This window comes from Desmodus rotundus, chromosome 11 (assembly GCF_022682495.2).
Source record: "Desmodus rotundus isolate HL8 chromosome 11, HLdesRot8A.1, whole genome shotgun sequence".
Lineage (NCBI taxonomy): Eukaryota > Metazoa > Chordata > Mammalia > Chiroptera > Phyllostomidae > Desmodus > Desmodus rotundus.
The window spans coordinates 96,040,252-96,060,189 of NC_071397.1; the positions used below are offsets into that span (position 1 = coordinate 96,040,252).

The 19,938-nt window shown below is 46.1% G+C and overlaps 1 protein-coding gene and 1 non-coding gene across 10 annotated transcripts in view; both read left to right on the top strand.

Annotated features, from left to right (window-relative positions):
- The first annotated feature begins 3,066 nt into the window (after window positions 1–3,066).
- On the top strand, window positions 3,067–3,281 carry LOC112297451 (small nucleolar RNA U3). Its single transcript, XR_002974026.2, has one exon. It is a non-coding gene; the product is annotated as a small nucleolar RNA U3 (small nucleolar RNA).
- Window positions 3,282–13,931: 10,650 nt separating this feature from the next.
- The window catches only part of ARID1B (AT-rich interaction domain 1B), a 404,641-nt gene continuing 398,634 nt past the window's right edge, over window positions 13,932–19,938 (top strand). For 6 of the 9 annotated variants that reach the window (XM_053914215.1, XM_053914219.2, XM_053914216.2 and 3 more), the window contains exon 1: window positions 13,932–16,056. In XM_053914215.1, coding sequence (XP_053770190.1) covers window positions 14,341–16,056 — 1,716 coding nt within the window. In that variant the 5' untranslated portion in view covers window positions 13,932–14,340. The remainder of the gene's footprint in view (window positions 16,057–19,938) is intronic. The other 3 variants (XM_053914218.2, XM_053914220.2, XM_053914223.2) reach the window with 1 other exon arrangement.

A 19,938-nucleotide genomic window follows, 5' to 3' on the forward strand; every position in this document is an offset into this window, starting at 1 on the left:
CTGACCCTGGAATTGGACCCATCGATTGAGTTGGGCCGAAACTACAGAATGAAATTCAGCCTGGGAAGTGGGGAGAGGTGCAGCCATTCACGCCTCAGCCAGGATCAGGAGAGTGTGGCCACTGACTGATTGCAGGACTTCCCTGAAATGTGGATTCCCTGGAGACCCCACCCCCACCCCCGTTTAGAGTCAGACATGCCTGTGTCCAATCCCAGGATCTCTGTTTACTTCTTCCATGAGTTTAAGCAAGCTGTTTTACTTAACATTTTTTCAGGATTCTCCTATCCATATACCTACCTCATAGGATCTTCATGAAGTTCAAATGCGATGGGGCATGCAGAGCACTCTGTACCATGGCCTGTCACACAGCAAGCACTCACTTACTGTTGGCTGTCCCTGTTTTTACAGTTACTCTAGTAATTGCCACCCAGGTAGGCAAGCAGCATCAAATACCCTTGTCAGCAGGTACCAAGGCCACAACAATGAGTCAAAAGTAGAGGGACCAGACTCCAGTGCCATGGGAGAGTGGAAGGATAAAGCCAACATAGTAGTAGGAGCAAAGCAGAGCACCTAGCTCAGAAGGGCAGAGTAACAGAAAGATTCAATGCCTGGGACCCAATCCCAGGAAACAACACAGGAAGTGTTAGCAAAACTGGTGGCCTGACAAAGTCTGTTCTCAGCTACAAGGCACAGCATGGATCTGGAGACCCAGCTGCAAAGGGAAATGGGCATCCAGTCTAAGGCAGCTGGCCATACATAGCTTTGGAGATCCTCCGCACCCCACCCTGCTCCACCCCAACTAGCTGATGACTGGTCCTTGAGCCTGAGGAGTCTACAACTACTGGGGAAGGTTCATGAGATTTTTCAGCTTTGGTTTTCTTTATTTTTGAACATATATTTATAATTCAGAAGTCAAAACTATATGGAAGGGTATACACAGGGAGTCTTGCTTTTACTTTTCATTTGGCTGCCAGAAGTCAAATGAACACTATTTTGGAACTTTTAAATTTTTAACTTTTAAATTGAGAACTTTTCTAACAAAGAAGTTAAATCAGATTCTGACAGAATAATACAATGCCAAGATTGCATGTCACATAATAGTTAGGCTAGCATCCTGTACTTGAATTTAAAAAAAAAGAAAGAAGCTAAACCAAAATATCTGGAAAATACATCTCAACTCAGCTATGATTAGCCTAGTTTTAGATCAGTCATGCTAATAATTTATATTTTTATAGTACAAAAATATCAAATATCTAATAACTTTAATAATCAAACTCTTTTAAATATAGTATGAAAGATTTTGCAATAGTATATTTTATGTTGGGAACCGGCCTGCCTGGTTTCAGAAGCTGTAATCCCCATGGCTAAGGCCAAGTAAAATGACTTTGGGACCATAAGCCACTAAGGAGACAAAGCTTATCCTCCCAGCAGGGGCACAGCCTCTGCCCCCTTTACTTCACCCTGCTTGGCCCTGGGTGGATGGCTGGTTAGCCGATGACGGGTAAGACTCCTCAAGGGAGGGACGACCTACGACAGGCACGGTCATGAGGGGGCCCATCAGGGAAAGACTTAGGGGACTATAGAAAAGTGTTGATGGACCCTCACCCCTTAGCTTTTCAAGGGCCTGAGTCCTCATTCTATCTGTAAGAAGTCTCCTAATTTCTTGGCTGCCTTACTTCCCCCACCTGACTTAAGCCTAAAATAATGCCAGAGGGTGGTACAGCCCTGTGCTGAAAAGGGTAGGTTTCCAGGGCAATCAGGCCTAAGAAAGAATGCATAAAATACTGTGAAACCTGCTTTACTAAGAATGCCCTCAATTTAAATGATAAGGGTCCAAGCATAAAATGAGTTTGTTTCCCAAAGTTTTATGGCCCTTTGGCGTCACTCAGAAGAAGCTGTCATAGTTCTTTGAGTGTTGTCTATTGTTTGATCATTACTGCCTGACAATGATTAATGAGCTTTATGCCCTGTATTCCTATGCAAAGTAAACTCAATAAAAGCCCATTGAGCAACAGGCTTGGGCTCTGAGAGATGGGCCACCTTTCCTCCCCAAGCAGATCATGTCTTGGTAGACTTAGTCTCATCTGTGGTGGCCAGAGGGACTCTGCAGAGCCTGCCCCCCCCCAATTTTAGTTATAACACCATTTAAAAAATTCGTATATCTATTGTGGCCACAAAGTCTTTTTTCATGCTGGTGAACAGTGATAGGTAGACCCCTCTCTACCAAAATCTTATTTTGCCCGTGTTGGTCCAGACATCTTGTCAACACTGATAACTTAAGTCACTGAAGCACAGCGATAACTGCTTCTAGGTCTTTGACTCTTGTAAAGTGGTCAGGAGAACTTCGCTTTCCAAATTCCAAGGCAAATAATGTCCCAAGGCGAATTCCCCATTTGTTAAGTAGGGGCCTGAGGAGGTTATGCTGAGGGTGCAAGAGCAGAATGTGGACACACTCTGCATGCAGGAGGGAGGCTGTCTCCCTTTCTCATTCCTGCACTAGCCACCAAAGTGTCTCCAGGCGAGCAGAGGGGTGGGCACTCGTCTGGCAAGAATAGGGTTCTCTCGAGTGATCTTCTGAAATCTCCACCCACATCCTGACCTGCGGTTTGGGGACTTTGGGGCTGCTCAGGAAGTGTCTGAAGAGTTCAAATCTGTCTGTAAATTGGTACTATTCTTTGGGGAAGGGGACAGTGCTGCTGCACTCTGATTGGTTGCAGAGGTCATTCATTCATTCAACAAACACAGGTTCTGTGTTAGGCCCTGGATATACAAGAATGTGGAGGAACCTCCTGGAGCATTCAGTGTAGGGGCAGAGACACAAACATTCACAAATATTCACAATATGATACGGGCTAAACTAGCGCTGTCCACAAGCTGGTTTCTAGCTCAGGGTTGACCCATCCACTAGGTATGTGGGAACAGTGGTCAGGAAGGCTTTGCAAAGACAGAGTTGGATTAAATTTTGAAAGCAGCTTTTGACCAAGCAGTGGGAACGGGCATAGAAAGTAGCCTATGTAAAAGCAGAGAGCTAGGAGAAACTGGGGCAAGGAATTGGAAATGGGATTCAAGACTATACTTTCAGGGATCATGTCTATAGTTGGTCACTAGAGAAGTTTCTCTGAACGTGTAGAGCACCCAAAACCACGAGGAGGGGATGGAGTGTTCTCCTGAGCACAAGGTCGGTTCTTTGTGTTGCTTTGGTAACTGCCATTTGCCATTGATGATCATTCTTTTCTCTCTCTCCTGAGGGAATAAGAGGGAGAGAACACCGTCTGAGTGGTAAAAGAAAAAAGAAATGGGATTCACAAGGGATGATGTCACAGAGCATGCAAGTACTGAGCCAGGCCCTGGAGGAAGCAGCCGCACAGTTAGGGGAATGAAGTGCACAGAGGCACAGAGAAAACAGGCAAAAATTATATTGGGGCAGAGAGGACACCATCTTGACCAAGGGCAGGGCTGTTGCCAGAGTCACCATGGCAGGCTGGCTGGCCACAGGGAAGGAAAGGAAAGGAACAGGGGCACCTCAGCATTACAGGGTTGACAGCAAGGAGGGGAACAAACCGGTGAAGAAAAAGGAGAAAGCATCGAAGAAGCTTCAGGCTAGAATGGTCTCAGGAACGTCGGAGGAAGAGAAAAATAATTTTGAAACATTTAAGAGACATCAGAGTAGCCATGAACTGGTCCATTTGTAGATAAGGAAGTTGTCTCTACCAGTATGTGTTTCTTCCAGATCAAAGATTCTGTCCTATGTCCCTGGAACTCCTATCCCAGCCACACTCCTGAGTGTCTTCATTCTTACTTGGCCTTTAGGAGAACTCAGATGACCTAAACAGACCTCCCGCCTCAGCTTTGATAAGCAGGAGTAGAATGAAAGTCACAAGAACACCTTGCTTCAGATTTCAATGTCTATTTTCCTGAAGACTGAAGCAGAGGAAAGCCAAGAAAGGACGTGAGGGTTTTCCTAGAAGAAAGAATTCATTAGAAATCCCACACGAAACATTTTCAGTGGCCAGGTGAGGTTAGAAATCAGAATAAGACAGGGATTATAAAATAAAATGGAGGCATGTGGATCAACTGTCCAGGGAATTTATTCATGGAAGGTTAGCAAGAAAGGTTATTCTAAAGTTTTAACCTTGAACCTAAAATTTTTATGACTTCCATGAATGACTCTATCCTAGTTAATGATGAATGTGTCAATGGATAATAACTTGCAACATTGTTTTTTCCAGACAAGTAATGTTTCTTTCTAGTAACAGTGTGTCTATCTCTAGAAGCCTTTGGTTTTCTTGTCCTCCCATCTCTCTCTCTCTCTCCTTCTGCCCCCTCCCCTCCAATTTTTTCTTTCCTTCTCCGTCCTCTTCTCCACTGCACCCAACCTGAGTGAGGCAAGTTCTTGACTCCATATACCCAACTGTCCTCGTTGCAGCCAAAGGGACTCACATGGCCCCAAGAGCAGGGGTGGAGGAGGGGTGCAGGCGGGGTTCCAGAGGCCGGCAGTTCCCTTCCCTTCTCCCTTCCCCCAAGCCTTAGTACCAGTGTTCTTTGGTCATGGAGAGGATTCATTGTGACTTCCAAAGTAAACGTGCTCCATGTCATCCACTGTCCCATCTGGCTGCAAGATCATGGGATGACCCAGCCTGGAAAAGGCCCCCCAAACTGCATCCCGCTACCTCTCCCCCGCCCCAGGTCGGTGCCTAGCTTGATCTCCCAAGGGTCCCCTGTACACAGCAATGACAAATCCTGGGACCTCAGCCTTTACGAAATGGGTTGAGGATGCCAAGCCTGATCTGTTAAGGATGGAAAGAGAAATCTTTTCAATATTTTGGTATGCTTTTCTTTTCATAGTTTTGCCCATTATTATGTAGGGCTGGTTGTGAGGGGATCTTGTACAGGAACTAGAACTTGACCCCAGCATTGCGGCTTCCCCATTCTCTGCTTCATCTGGTCTCCTCTCTGGGTCTCACATCCTCCTCATCTCCTCTGCTTCCACCTCAATACCAGCCGAATATTCATCATAAGGTGTAAATGACTGATAAAAGCTTAAGGTATTACTCGTTAGAATCACATTTGTACTTCAGGGCACAAAGCCTTTAGAGAAAGGAATAAATCCATAAATCATGATGGAGAGATTTTAATTAGGTAGCAGGAGAAATGCTTGGGGTAGGATGGAGTACACCTGGTTTTCCTGAAATCACAGGACAGACACTCATTCCATTTAGAAACTCTCTCTCTCTCTCTCTCTCTCTCTCTCTCTCTCTCTCTCTCACACACACACACACACACACACACACACACACACACACACACACACCCCTTGCCTATTTAATCCTAGGCAAGATGTGAAGTGCTTTACTTACACTCTCATTTACTTCTTACCCCACCCCCAACTCAGGCAGGGCAGATATTTAGTGTTGCACATACACCCTGCTGCACAGCAAAGTTAAGAGAGTTGCCCAAACCTGCACAGCCCATACCAGACCAGGAAGCCCCAGAGGAGAACGCCCTTTCCATGTGGTGGGAAGTGGGTCAGCGGCTGGCCTCCTGGGCTGCTTAGTTAAGGAAGGTATCGAGCTTTAAACATCTTTTCTCCTAAGTCATCTTTAAAAGCCCCCTTAGTCATCTTTGTTTCCCTCCAAACTGCCCGGAGTTTGTGTGCATCGTCCCTGTAATGCTGTGCCCCAAATGAAACACGCTGGCCGGGTCTATTTTCATTTTTCAGCCTGTGTAGGATATAAAAAAAATAAACAGCATATGGTGAAAAGTTAATGAGATTTAAAAAAATAAGTTCACTTAAAATAATCCACGGGCTTTTCTACATGTGTTCTTGGTCTGGTTTCAAAAACCACAGGAGTTTTTACTATGCTTCAGCAAAGGGTGAATATTTGCATAGTCTCTGTTGGGGTCAGTGGGAAACCAATTTCATAGAATCAGCGCTAATAATCATGTTTATAAACAAGTGCTACGCTAAGCTAGTACAGACTGGGACGTACTGTGATGTGTCCCAGCATTCAACATGTTCAAAGTGGCCCTGCCACTCTCCCCGGTTACCAATCTCAGGCCCACGAGATGCTCCTTCAGCCAATAAGTGTAAGAAGTCTTACCCAGAGAGGAAGATGAGAAAAATCAGACAGCTTCTGAGAGTAGCCCTCTGAGCATAGCTCAGAACTTCCGTGACCACAATAGGTAGAATTCACCTTTTAAGAAAAATTTCCTACACCTTGGAAGCCAATAAAAAAAAAAGTTGAAAATTTTGTCTTTATTTTAAACAAGGAGGGCATAAAAAGTTATTGTTGCTCAAGCTACCTGAGTTCTTTGCATTCAAAGAAACAATTAATTTGAAGATGCACATAAATAATTTTATTTGCATGATTGTGTTTAGCCACAAAGTTCTCTTGATAATTAAGTGCTAAAAGCTCACTGTGTGCGTCCAGGATTGTTCTGAGCGTTGTGGAAGATGTAAGAGAAATAGAATAGACAGACTGGGTCCTCGAGGCATTGCTAATGCAGCGAGTGAGAGGTGAGGTCTTTGATCAAATAAGAAATGGCATCAGACACTGCCTTTGTGCCAGGCACTGTGCTCAAAGCTTTGCAGGGGTTATGTCATTTAGCCCTCAGAAGCCCAATGCTGTGGGACATACACAGGAGGAAATGCAGGCTTGAGAGGTTCAGGGAACCCTCAAAGAGTTGTCACAAGAAGTATATGGGAAACTATAATGCACTGTATCAGTTGGGTTTAGATTTTGTTTCCTACTGAAAAAGAGGGGGGAAATCCCCAAACAAAACATAGCAAAAAATAAAAAAGCAGCAGCATAAACAGATAGAAGTTCATTTTTCTCTCTCATAAACCAAGGCCATAGAAGCAACCAAGCCAGCACTGCAGCTTCCCTTAAAACAGGGACACACCTACCCCCAAAGGATGCAGGAAATATAGACATTTTTTTTACAGGTGGTCATGTGCCCATTAAAAATGAGGGCTTCTATTTCTAAAGGTGAGGAGAACAGATGTTGGGTTAGGCAACTTGTTCCTCTACCATATGTATGCGAAGCGCTGGGCACAGGATAAACACAGTAAGTGTTAAGTAATAATAGTTATAAAACTCAAAGCAGCCTCCATTGTGGCTTGGTTTATTGATTAAATATGGCTCATGCCTGAGGTTTCCCCTTTTTCAGACTGCGTCCTATGCCTGAACGGGGAACTGCATGAGAAGGGAGGGCAAGTGAGGTGCTCCACACACTGGGAGCGTTGACTTCCAGGGTGTGCCCCTTCCTCCTCCTGCAGATGGTGGAGGTGGGAGGTGGGGTGCCCTAAAGTTTGCACCTGTGGAAAGGTGGCTGAAAGCCAAGTTAGGATGTCAAACAAGGACACTGCCCAGGCCTGGGCGTTTCCCAGCCCAGGCTTCTGCTTTTTTCCCATGCAAATGATAGCTCTACATTGTGGCAAATGGGAAGGAGCTGGGCAGCCGTACTGCCTAATTTCAGGGGACAAGCAGGCACACTGGACTGAGGCGTCCAAGTGTGACACTGCTGGAGCTGTGCAAACAGGAGGCCCTGGGAAGGGGGGCCAGTTGTGAATCGTGAGTTGGTTGTTTTGATTGAATGGCTTCATTTGTTTCAAAGTGTTTTCCAAGGATCATCTCAATCTCCCAAATTCCTAGGTAGGAGGCTCTCGGGTCACAAAATATTTGCACTCTATGGATTTGAGGAGTTGCTCTCACCTTCTTAAACCATCTAAGCAAGCTGTCTTCAGGTTTAGGATTCTATTATGAGCAGACTTGGTTTCTCAGAGCAGGGGAGAGGGTGGAGAGGCAGGGGGGAGAAAACTGCAGGGTAGGTGCAGAGGGTGCATAGGATGGCAGGGAGAAAAGCTGGAGTTCCCAGCTGCTTCATCTTCTGGTTTGGGCTAGGAAGAGCTGGGAAGAAAAAGGAAGTGAGAGGGAAGACCTTGATCCTTCCACGTCCTCACCCCCATGTCTAACCCATGACCAAGTCCTTCCATGCTACCTCCTCACGGCCTCGCCCGTGGAGGGCCACTGACTGCAGGCATGGGCTTTGTGCAAATTAGAAGAAGGCATCCACCTCCCAGCAGGCTCAGTCCTGTGCCAGGACTCAGTGAGTGGTAGGTAGGGCTCTGGACCCGCCTCATCTCCTTGGACAGGGGCCTTGAGTGGAGGCTGATTCTTTGGAGTCAGTTCACATGGCTCATCCCTGTGGCCCCTCCTGCCCCCATCCACCTCCACCATCTCTCTGCTCTTACTTGGACTATGCTCCATCATGACAGATAACGAGGAGGCCCTTTATAAAAGAGGCTCAGATTTAGACTTCGGTGTGGTTGCCAAGTAAGTATATACATTTAGTCCTGCAGATACAATGACTAGATGAAAAGATGTTCATCCTATTACTTGTTTTTAAACTTGTGATCTAGTAACAGACCACACAGCCTGTGGGGCACTATGAATTCATTGAAATAAATCTTAATTATTCTGTGAAAAGCACACTTGCATTGTATTATTGGGACAGAATACATTATGTTAAAAAAATGTAAACATTACAACAATTTTATGACCCTCTTATTATTTACTATAATACAATAATATACTAGGATCCTCAATAAACGAAGGTTACCAGGTCTTCCTGGCCCGAGGCCCGAGCCCAGATGCCTGGGACCTGATCCCCACTCTGACTCCTGTCTGCTCTGGGTCTTCCTCTCTCCCCAACAGCCAGTGGGGTTCTGTGACCACCCAGAGCCCATGATGGTGGCAGCCCCCTGCCGAAACGCTGCAGGTCCTTTCCACTGCTCTTGGAACACAGGCTGGGAGGGAGCTGGGCCTGCAGATGCCCCACCTCCGCCGCCGCCCAGGCAGCCTGCCCAGCTCTGCTCCCCAGCCCCACGGGCCTCCTGCAGTCCCGGATGCCCTTTCCCTTCTTTCCCTGGTTGGTTTCTCCTCATTTTTCAGTTCTCAGCCCAACCCACATTTTCCTCGGGGATGCCCGTCCGTCCGCAGACCCTAGTCTGCGTCAGGCTTCTCTATTTCCCTCGTGGAGTTGTGATCTTTTCTACAGAACGTGGTATTTCCACAGTTAGATTTTCCATGTACTAGTGTGATGGTCTGATTAATGTCCGGCAGGCACACTCAATGCAGTAAGTTAACTTTTATTCTTCTCTGTGGTGACTGCAGAGCCAGAGTGAATGAATGGGAAGGCCACCCTCTCAGCTGCTTCTTGTGGGTCCTGCTTGGGGAGGGGGATCTTTTACACACACACACACACACACACACACACACACACACACACACACACACACACACGGGCCTTGAGAAAGCAGGTCACCAGCACAGAGATACCAGGGATAGCCCACCAAATTTTAAGTCCTACGCAAACATGTCACAATGTGGAACTTTCCTTAAAGTTAGGAAGAGAAAATTATGCTTAACTACTTGGGCATTCTTAGAGGAATGTACTGGTAAGCCAATTCCTCAATGAAATTCATTTTGTGTTAAAAAAAAAAAGTATATAACAAGTCCTTTGGCTCTTCCCAGAATAATCAGACAGCTGTGAATCCAGTCATTTACTGGCAAAGGTGCCCATGGATTCTCTTACTGAATCAGAGGCAAGGCAATTAATTGAATATAAGCTGGGTGAATTAAAAATCATGAATACAATAGTCATGTACAAGTTATTGTTGCTTGGAACTTATTGTGCTTGATCTTTTAGAAGTTTATGTGTACTATGAAGAATCAATCACATGAAAAAAACCCAAAAGGCCCTACGATAAGTCACTGAGATCCTTCCAGAAAATTGACCAGCCCTCTAAAGGACTTCCTCTGTGTTCTTGTTACGTGTGACCTTAAATACGATCCCTTCGCACGTTTATATTTTTGAGGAACTAGAGTGGAATTATCTATAAGGTGTCTTTATCCAAGCAGTAGGGTATCAGTGATAGAAACTGTATCGATCATTACATAACTGTAGGAGAGAATGCACTAATAGGTACTCAATAAGTGATTTTGATGATGGCAAAATGAATAATGACAATACTGGGAATAAAATGAGAGATGCCACTGAACACATATTTGTCTAAAAGTTATAGAAAATTTCTAAACTAGGCTGTAATAAAAATATTTATTATGCAGCATTCAAAATGTAGAGTCTGTACAGTATTCTAAAATGCGAGGTGTTTCTTCATTTGTTCACTGGTATTACTATGTTTCTAGCGACTTGGGAGAGAAACTGTAATAGTCTTCTGTTGCATTTGACTTAAGGTTCTGGACGTGTAGCCCCAAGTGTGGTGCGTTCCCAGTGTCACAGCAGAGCCATCCAAGGCTGTGGGTCAGGGCTGGGTGCCTGTGAGGGCAGCCGACTAGGCGCAAAGGGGAGGATGTTGGGTGCAGTCTGAGGCTGCTGGTTGACTGGTCAAGTCCTCCTTGACGCTTCAGGGAGTTGTTTTCCTCCCCTACTGGGGACCAGACCAAGGTAATATTTACTTTTTTATTCTCAGGGCATGTCACAAAGTAGATTTTAGATAAATCTGTTGAATGAATCAGTGTAGTTTCCCCCCCATCAAGGTTTATCATGCCCACTCTAAGATTCTTCCTAAGTACAATAGAGCTATTGATCATCAGAGTCCCCAATATTTGTTCAAACTATTTGCTTAGATTTTTAAAAATCCTAATTGTTTTACACCCTAAACTTATGGGCCACTGTGAACTTACATAGTTGTGTCAAACCAAATGGTATATCCCGAACCTTGCATTTACTTAGTTATTCGCTGCTTACGTCTAATTGGGAGAAGTGAAAAGGACAATTGTTTAGTGCTTCTTAAAGTCCCTGACCAGGATCAGTAGGGAAATCCCATTAGCTCCATTCATCGCGTTTCTCATAAATTTAAAAGGAAAGCAAGTATCCAAAGCCTTATTCTTTAATAGTTCTTATTTGTAAAACCTTGACAGGGATTTATTGTAAATTGCTTCCAAATTATGTAAAGAATACCGAGAAATATGACGGGTAGTGAGTCGTAATAGTTTCAGTTATTGAAAAAATAACCAGAACAGTAAAAGGGGACTAATCTGAAAGCAAACAGTATGATGGGCTCCGAGGAGGCAAAAAGAACAGAAACTGTGGCATTCTTCAAGGGCCATCTGGCTCAGTCCTCTGTAAGTGGGCAAGCCGGACAGGCTTTTTATTCAGTGTCCTAAAACTTATTCAAAAGGAGCTGTTATTTGAATATTAATTTTTTATATCGTTAAAAAAACAAGCCCTTTTCCTAGCCAAAAAGGAATTTTTAACAAAATAACGGGTAAGCCGCTGGCCAAACCAGAGGGCGTGCAGCAACCTGTGGGAGGGAGGTCTGCTGCGGGCGACTCTCCAGGCCTTCCCCTCTGCGGCTTCTCTGTGGCGAGATCAACTTCTTAAAGTTGTCATCATGGTTTGAAATTTAGGCAAGAGGTGTAAAAGTCAGGAATTCATTAGGAAAAACAAATATGGTGATTTCCACTACCTTTTAATCAAGAAAGAAAATGAGGTTAGAGCTGCCATACAGGACAATGGAGGCGAGTGGCAGTAGAAATGATGATCTGCAGTTCATGGTTTTGTGAGGCGTGGGCCTGTTTCATCACTTTCTCATGGAGCCCTGACGGTTGCCGTTTCGTTTATCAAGTCCTGGATTTTTAAATGAAGCCACAAGAGGCCTTAATTTTGTTTCCCAAGAAGGTGTGTTTGCAAAGTGTAAGTTGAAGAAATAGGAGCCCACTGCGTATCTTCAGCACGAAGCCTTTAAAAAGGTGTTTTAGCTTTCTGTGTGTTTTAAAAGACAAAACCGAGTCCTGCCGGCTTTGTGTTGTGCTTCCCTTACAGACTGCAGTGCCTTCTGTCTGCGGGAGGGTGTGGCATCTGCCACTGGGGAGGAGAAGCTGGCATGTGTGGCCTTTTAGAGCAGACTGATTTCATTGTGCTGGGGCCTCCAGTCCACAGCCTCTTGGTTCCAGTCTTCTGGATGACTTGCTGAAGCAAATAGAATTAAGAGAGATTTTGACTTACATACCTTTTTATTTTTTAGTTTAATGGTTTTTCTATATGAAATAATCTTTTAAAGAAATGGGCCAGAGCTGAAGTTGGTGACTCATTTTCCCTTTTAGAATTAGTTGTAAAAATAAGGCAGAAACATGGCTACTCTTGTATGAGTTGACTTTGATATATTTTATCAGTTTGAAAAAATGTACTTTTAAGACTGTATGTGCACTTTAGTTTGACTATAAATGTCTAAGATCATAAATATGTAACTGACTTTAGAATATAAGTATATACACACAACATATATTTATATTTGCATATGAAGAACTTAAAAATTCAACTTATGTGCTATAATGCATATAATTAGTATGCACTATATTTGCATATATAAAGGGAGAAAATCCAAAAGAAAAATGTCAAAAAGTCATGCTAACAAAGATGTAGTATTCTCTTGGCAAGAACTGATGATTTGGCATGAATTGGCCTTGTAGGTGTGTTATTCTCTCTTACACAGGATGATACAACCCTGTTTTCCAGTTCTTCTCGTAGAACTGCAACGTGTTGTTTCTACCCTCTATAATGACCCCTGGGTGTGCACTGATTCCCCTCCCCCCAATTAGTCACCAGTCTTCCCCATCTATCCTCTTCTATTTAATCAAGTAACACTTAGCGTTGGTCAAGCAAACCAAAATAACCACTGCACTTGAAATAAACTAAAATAGTCTTTATGAAAAGCTGAAGAATGAAATCATTTTAGAAAACTACATTCTACCAAAATTGTACCATATATATTATATACATATACAATGAAAGCTCTGGTTTCAAAGCTTTCTCTCCATGAAAACTTGAGTCCACACTAGTACAACTGAGCTGCCATTGCTTAGGTTAAGAAGTCCTGCTATTGAAGATGTTCAGGGTGTTACTTGGTGATAAACTAACAATAAACACTTAAAACATCATAAAGTGGTAAAACAATAGTTTTGTTTAAAGAACAAAGCGTGAAACATTTCTACTCTAGGGTTAGATAAAAATGATTATTATTGGTCTTATGTTTATTAAATATAACATTTTTTAGTTTGGTTTCAAATTACTTAGAAATGAACTCATATCAAGAGTGTTAATTGTGGATATTAACCTCTGAAATATGGTGAAGGGCGTCATATAGATTTATGAAGGTGTGAGATAAACCTTAGCCGTCACTATTTATGGCACTGATAGTTAAATTTCCATTTGCAAGATGTTTGGAGCATAACACACCACTCTTCATACTTGAAGACTCTCCTTTCAGGGAGAGGACAGACAAGTGTATTGCAAGAAAGACACTCCTTTGGGAATACTTTGAGCTTTCACCAGTAAGCTTACACACATACATAAGGAGCCTTAGAAAATAGCTACATTAACATTATCTTTGGAGCAGATGTAGTCAATTATAGGCATTTACTGAGTACCTGCTGTGTGCACTTCGATTGTGGCTAACCTTCACTTAAACTCTCCTAATTTCCCAGTTTGAAGAAGTTGTGGGAATTAGACGCTGATGGCCCGAAATCAAGGCAGAGAGGCAAACCTTCTGAAAAATTACATAACTCCTGGGAGAGGCAGTGCTTTGCAGATTGCCCAATATTTTCTTTCTCTGTCGGCTCCTTGTCACCTTTGAGGCCAACAGACAACTTTGTTCCCCAGCCCTTCTCCCTCTTTTGTCTGCTCGTCAGACTCGTTTTCCACTTTTGTACCGTTCCTTTTAGACATGAAAACAAACACGCGAACGCCCGGTTGGCAAGGAGACGGAGGCACGAGGGGAAAGTGCAGCCTCCAGCCGCCCCAGGCTGCCGAGCTCCCGGCGCCGGCCGAGCCGGCCCAAGTCCCCGGCCCCGGCCGCTGGGTGTTGGCGAGGATGCGCCCCGGCGGGCGGCGGGCGCAGGGCCGGGAGGGCGGCGGCGGCGGCCCGCCGAGTCCAGTCCGCGTTTTGCGAGTGCACACGAGTAATCAGAGAGAAGTGGATAATAGTTGCTCCGGCTTGCTCGGCTGCCTCTCATGCCGTGCTGGGCCCGATCGGCTCAGCCAGTCGTGTATTTACCCATATCCGGGTTAGAGAGGAAAAAAGTTTTCATTTAAACCTGAACTCAAAACTTTCACCGTGAAATCACACAGCGGGAGCAGGCCCAGACCGTAAGGCGTGACTGCCGGTTCGGCTCCGGTGGGGCCTTCGGAGGGGGAGGGGGCTCGCTCGATTCCCCATCGGGGCGTGTGGATGCGCACAGGAGGGGCCGCGAACTAAAAAGTGGGTTTTATTGTCTCCCCCCGCCCCCCGCCCGGCCTCGCCACGCCGCGGCGATCATGGCCGCGCGGGCAGCAGCGGCGACGGCTGCGCAGGCGGGCAGCAGCGAGCGGCGGGCGCCCCCCGGGCCGCGGCCGGCACCCGGGGCCCGGGACCTGGAGGCGGGGACGCGCAGCGCGGCGGCGGCGGCCCCGGGACCCATGCTGGGGGGCAGCGGCGGCGACGGCCTGAACAGTGTGCACCACCACCCCCTGCACCCCCGTCACGAACTGAACATGGCCCATCACGCGAGCGCGGCCGCCGCCGCCAGCTCTAACAGCGCCAAGAGCGGCGGATCCGAGGCGGCTCTCAAGGAGGGTGGAAGCGCCGCCGCGCTGTCCTCCGCCTCCTCCGCGGCGTCCTCCTCTTCCTCCGCGTCGGGCCCGGGCTCGGCCATGGAGACGGGGCTGCTCCCCAACCACACACTGAAAACCGTTGGCGAGGCCCCCTCCGCGCCACCCCACCAGCAGCACCACCACCACCATGCCCACCACCACCACCACCATGCCCACCACCTCCACCACCACCACCACGCACTACAGCAGCAGCTAAACCAGTTCCAGCAGCAGCAGCAGCAACAGCAGCAGCAGCAGCAACATCCCACTTCCAACAACAACAGCCTCGGCGGCGCGGGCGGCGGCGCGGCTCAGCCCGGTCCCGACATGGAGCAGCCGCAACATGGAGGCGCCAAGGACAGTGCCGCGGGCAGCCAGGCCGACCCCCCAGGCCAGCCTCTGCTGAGCAAGCCGGGCGAGGAGGACGACGCGCCGCCCAAGATGGGGGAGCCGGCGGGCGGCCGGTACGAGCACCCGGGCCTAGGTGCCCTGGGCGCGCAGCAGCCGCCGCCAGTCGCCGTGCCTGGGGGCGGCGGCGGCGGCGGCCCGGCGGCCGTCTCCGAGTTTAATAATTACTATGGCAGCGCTGCCCCTGCGAGCGGCGGCCCAGGCGGCCGCGCCGGGCCTTGCTTTGATCAACATGGCGGACAACAAAGCCCCGGGATGGGGATGATGCACTCCGCCTCAGCCGCCGCCGGAGCCCCCAGCAGCATGGACCCCCTGCAGAACTCCCACGAAGGGTACCCCAACAGCCAGTACAACCATTATCCGGGCTACAGCCGGCCTGGCGCGGGCGGCGGCGGCGGAGGCGGAGGCGGAGGAGGAGGAGGCAGCGGAGGAGGAGGAGGAGGAGGAGGAGGAGCAGCAGCAGCAGGAGCGGGAGCTGTGGCGGCGGCGGCCGCGGCGGCGGCAGCAGCAGCAGGAGGCGGCGGCGGCGGCTATGGGGGCTCGTCCTCGGGGTACGGGGTGCTGAACTCCCCCCGGCAGCAGGGCGGCGGCATGATGATGGGCCCCGGGGGCGGCGGGGCCGCGAGCCTCAGCAAGGCGGCCGCCGGCGCGGCGGCAGGGGGCTTCCAGCGCTTCGCCGGACAGAACCAGCACCCGTCGGGGGCCACCCCGACCCTCAACCAGCTGCTCACCTCGCCCAGCCCCATGATGAGGAGCTATAGCGGCAGCTACCCCGACTACAGCAGCCCCAGCGCGCCGCCGCCGTCGCAGCCACAGTCCCAGGCGGCGGCGGGGGCGGCGGCGGGCGGCCAGCAGGCGGCTGCGGGCATGGGCTTGGGCAAGGACATGGGCGCCCAGTACGCCGCTGCCAGCCCGGCCTGGGCGGCCGCGCAACAAAGGAGCCACCCGGCGATGAGCCCCGGCACCCCCGGCCCCACCATGGGCAGATCCCAGGTAACCCCCGCGCCGGCCGGGCCTGCTTCCGCCGAGGCGGCCTCCGCGCGCGCCGCGAGCCCTAGTTTCTTTCTTTCCGCGTACTTTTTCTGCGTCTTGTGCCGGGGGAGGCGGGGGCGAGGCGCCCAAAGCCATTTTTAAGTCGCGGCTGCCTCCCTGCGAGGCTGGGGCGCGCACCGGGTTCGAGTGCGCGACCCGGGGGCCTGGCGAGGGGTCTGGCGAGGGGTCTGGCCGAGGGCCGGGCCGGGCGCGGGCACTGCCGGCGGCCGAGCACCCCGCCTCGCCACCCCACCCCAGGCCCGAGCCGCGCGCGCCGGAGCCGGGGACTGCGCCGCCTGGCAGCCGGGTGGGCGCCGGGGACGATTGGGCGGCTTTTGTAACGAAATCGGCGCTCTGGCCAGTGCGGTCAGGACGGGAATATTGACCCCGTCTTCTCAGCGCCAACAATGAGCTTTAACTGGGGGAAAGAATGAGGAACTTTGTCCTACCTACCTCCAGCCACACCACGTTCCCTCTTAGCTTCCAAGGTGAAGGAGGAAAAAATAGGTTAGCTTTGTGGCAGTCGAGTGTGCTTTTCGTAGTTGTGCCCAGCTATTCAGAGATACTCGATGCGGGCTTTGAGTTTGAATGTTTGATAGCAAAATAATACCCAAGCGTACAACGATGAGGAGGTAGGGTATTCTAAAATATATCGATTCATTCCAGAGTATCGCTAGGAAATCCATTATTTGGCTTACGGGCTGCTTGAAAGGAGTCACCTTCAACAGACAGGCTGTTTTAAAGGAACACATTCCGGGTAAATTGAACTTATTTTGATCAAGGATTAGGCATACATTTTATTCAGCAAGTCCAGGAAAAGAGCAGACCAGTGAAAATTGATCTTTTTGGAACGGATTTATTTGGATTTTCTTTAATTTGCTGTCACCCAAGTCCAACAGCGTCTTTAGAAGAGTCGTGCAATCTTGCCGTTCCTTGCTCGTAGGCTGAGCCTAAAGACTGACTTGATCTCCTTTGCAAGGTTTGGAATTTGAATTGTGGAGGTAAACTGGCTGTAATAGTCTCCAGACAGCTGCCTCTGAGTTGACATCTAATCTGCCATCTGATTGGCTCCCCTCTCACCATTGGGCATTTAGCACTGCTGATGTAAATAGAAGTGCTGAGCAGTACAGTCACAAAAATTCTTGCCACAAATAATATCTGAGCTCTATTACAAGCAGACGTAAGGTTGAATATTATTTAAAGCTTAAGTGATTAGGAATCATATTATCAATAAGAGGATTAAATACGTAAAAAAACCATTACGCTGGTGTCCAGTGTTGGGCATTTATAAAATTCAGATCTTTGAAAATCCTAACATGGACATTGCATGTATCATGTTCTTTAATTGTAGGGTGAGGATATGGCTGTTGAAAAATAATTAAACCAACGACTTTTACCAATTTTTGGATTTGTTAAGCTTTTATAATCTGTACCCTTTACAGATTAAACTGAGAAAAATTTGAATTATATCATTACAATTTAATATACAATAAAAGTTATGCTATGAAAATTTCAAGATTCTGATATACAACATCTTTTAGTGAAATTTGATTAGCTTTATAACAAGAGTGAGGCTACATTTATAGTAATTTGTGTTTTTAACAATTATGACCGTCTTAAGATGTTTGTGGATGAGATGTTTTAGTTAGAATTGACATTATAGTTGCAAAAAAATGAAGTGAGAAAGCCATATAATTTTTGCAGACAATTAGTTAAAAGGAAAAAATGGATATTCTTGTGAAATACTAAAAGTGGTTTTATATTTTCTTGTGATTTGGAGAATACAGAAACATGCCAAGAACCTTCCCCCCCCTTAATTATTTTGTTAGATTAGGTAATGTGAGCTCTATATGAACTGCTTACCCAGTGAACTAGGGAAACTATATTACGTGCAAGTTGTGTTGGGTGTTTCTTCCAAATAATTTTTCTTTCATAGACTTCTTATTGCCAAGAAAATTTTAAAAATTTTAATGTTAGAAAGTAATGACAATGATTGTACTGTATATTTTCACTCAGCTCATTTACTTAGAAAGGTATATCTTAATGATAACCATATCTTAGAGGAGAGGCTTCTCGGAGTGACTGAAAGACTGAATTTAACTGATGATCATGTGACTCCCAGACTGAGGATGTTGATGTCCACTGCTTTCAAATCTTTACTTAGTGGGGTTTTACTTTTAATAATGATATATTTTTCCATTCTTGATAGAAAATTTGCGATTTCTATTTTTATTTTTGATTTGCACAGGTAAAGACAGATAAACCTTGTGTAAATAAACCCACGTAATTAATTTTAAAAAGATTTGCTTTGTCAGCTTGCTTTTAAAGGGACAGTTTAAAATTCACCTCTTTGTAAACTAGAAACGAAAGGATGATAGAGGCAGATGAAGGTTCGTGTTACTTTAGAGTATTATTTCTTAATGGTACCAATCATTTTAAGTATTTTGTTTTCTTGGAATGAGAGTGAATCCATTAGGTCCTCAGTGTGACCCTTGGGAATAGCTTTTATATTTTTGAGGGGGAAGAAAAATGACAGGCATGTGACCTAGATTCATAGATTTCTTTTTGGTACTTTACCGTGTAACGTGGAATGTGTCTATTTAGTATTTTTTCTTTCTGGAACACTAGTATTACTTAGTATTTGTTATGGTAAATGACTAAGAAACAGTCATTTGTCCAAAATATTAAATTACTACATAAGTATAGGTCATAAAATGCTATTAAATCATGTTGTTAAATGATGAAATTTTCTTGTGGCTTTTAACACATTTAGTTTCATTTTTGATTTTAGGAAACGGTTTATATTGGGTGCCAAATGTTGCTTGTAATTAGGAACAAAACATGCATATATAGTAGGGGGAGGGTCTTTTTAAAAATGAAATAAGCCATTTTATGATACAATTTTGGGTTTTTGTGAGATAAAGTATTCAGATTGAGCAGTCTCAGAAGGAATGTTGAGATTTACTCACATAACTAAGATTTTATAAAGTCTCCATTTGTACTGAATTCCATTAATGCTACCTTAACTTGAGTTTTACAGAATTTAATACAATATAATAAAAAGAGCCTTATTTACCATTAAAAGAAAAGTGATTAGCTAGCTGGCTTACAAAGCAGGAGGTTAAAGACTGGTTCCTGATTTCTTTAAAATGTGTGTAGGATACATTATAGCTAACATAACATCTCTCCCAGTTTCCTCTCCCCCCCAATGAAATCTTACCCTATCTGATATTTTAAATCTTGTGAAGAAATTTTTGTGGCCTAAATTTGTGTATTTACTGAGGTATGGCTGGCTGCCTGCTCTATCATGAAAAGATGTGGAATTGGCAACTGTGATTCATAAAAAAGGCCTGTCATTTAAAAAACAAAGAAAATATAAAAATGCCGACAGTTTTCTGTTTTTCTCAGTTACTCGGGATGAAATTATGCGCGGTTTAGAATTGTTTTCATTGAGATCCTGCTTTCTGTGTACTTACTTTGACAGTTTTTTTTTTAAATGGCAACTACTCTTTAAAACAGCTATCACTTAAATTTATGTTTATATTAACACAAAATCGATCTGTATATTCCAGGAGGGAACAACATATTCTCACCTTGGGTCTGTAATGAGGAATCTTAATCCCTCTTTTTCCCTTGGTTTTGTCCTTTTATCTGTACTTAGGAAGGAAGTTTGGCAAGGCATTTTGTACTCATCCCGTTTCCCCCACGGTCAGACAATATCAGAAGCACGCGCCGCCTACCCTAGCCCAGCGTGCTCCTTCATTGGGACGAGAATAACGTCTGTGCTTTGGTGTAAAAATAGCGTTAATTCTGGTTTGAGAACCTGTTTTAAAAATGTAAGAC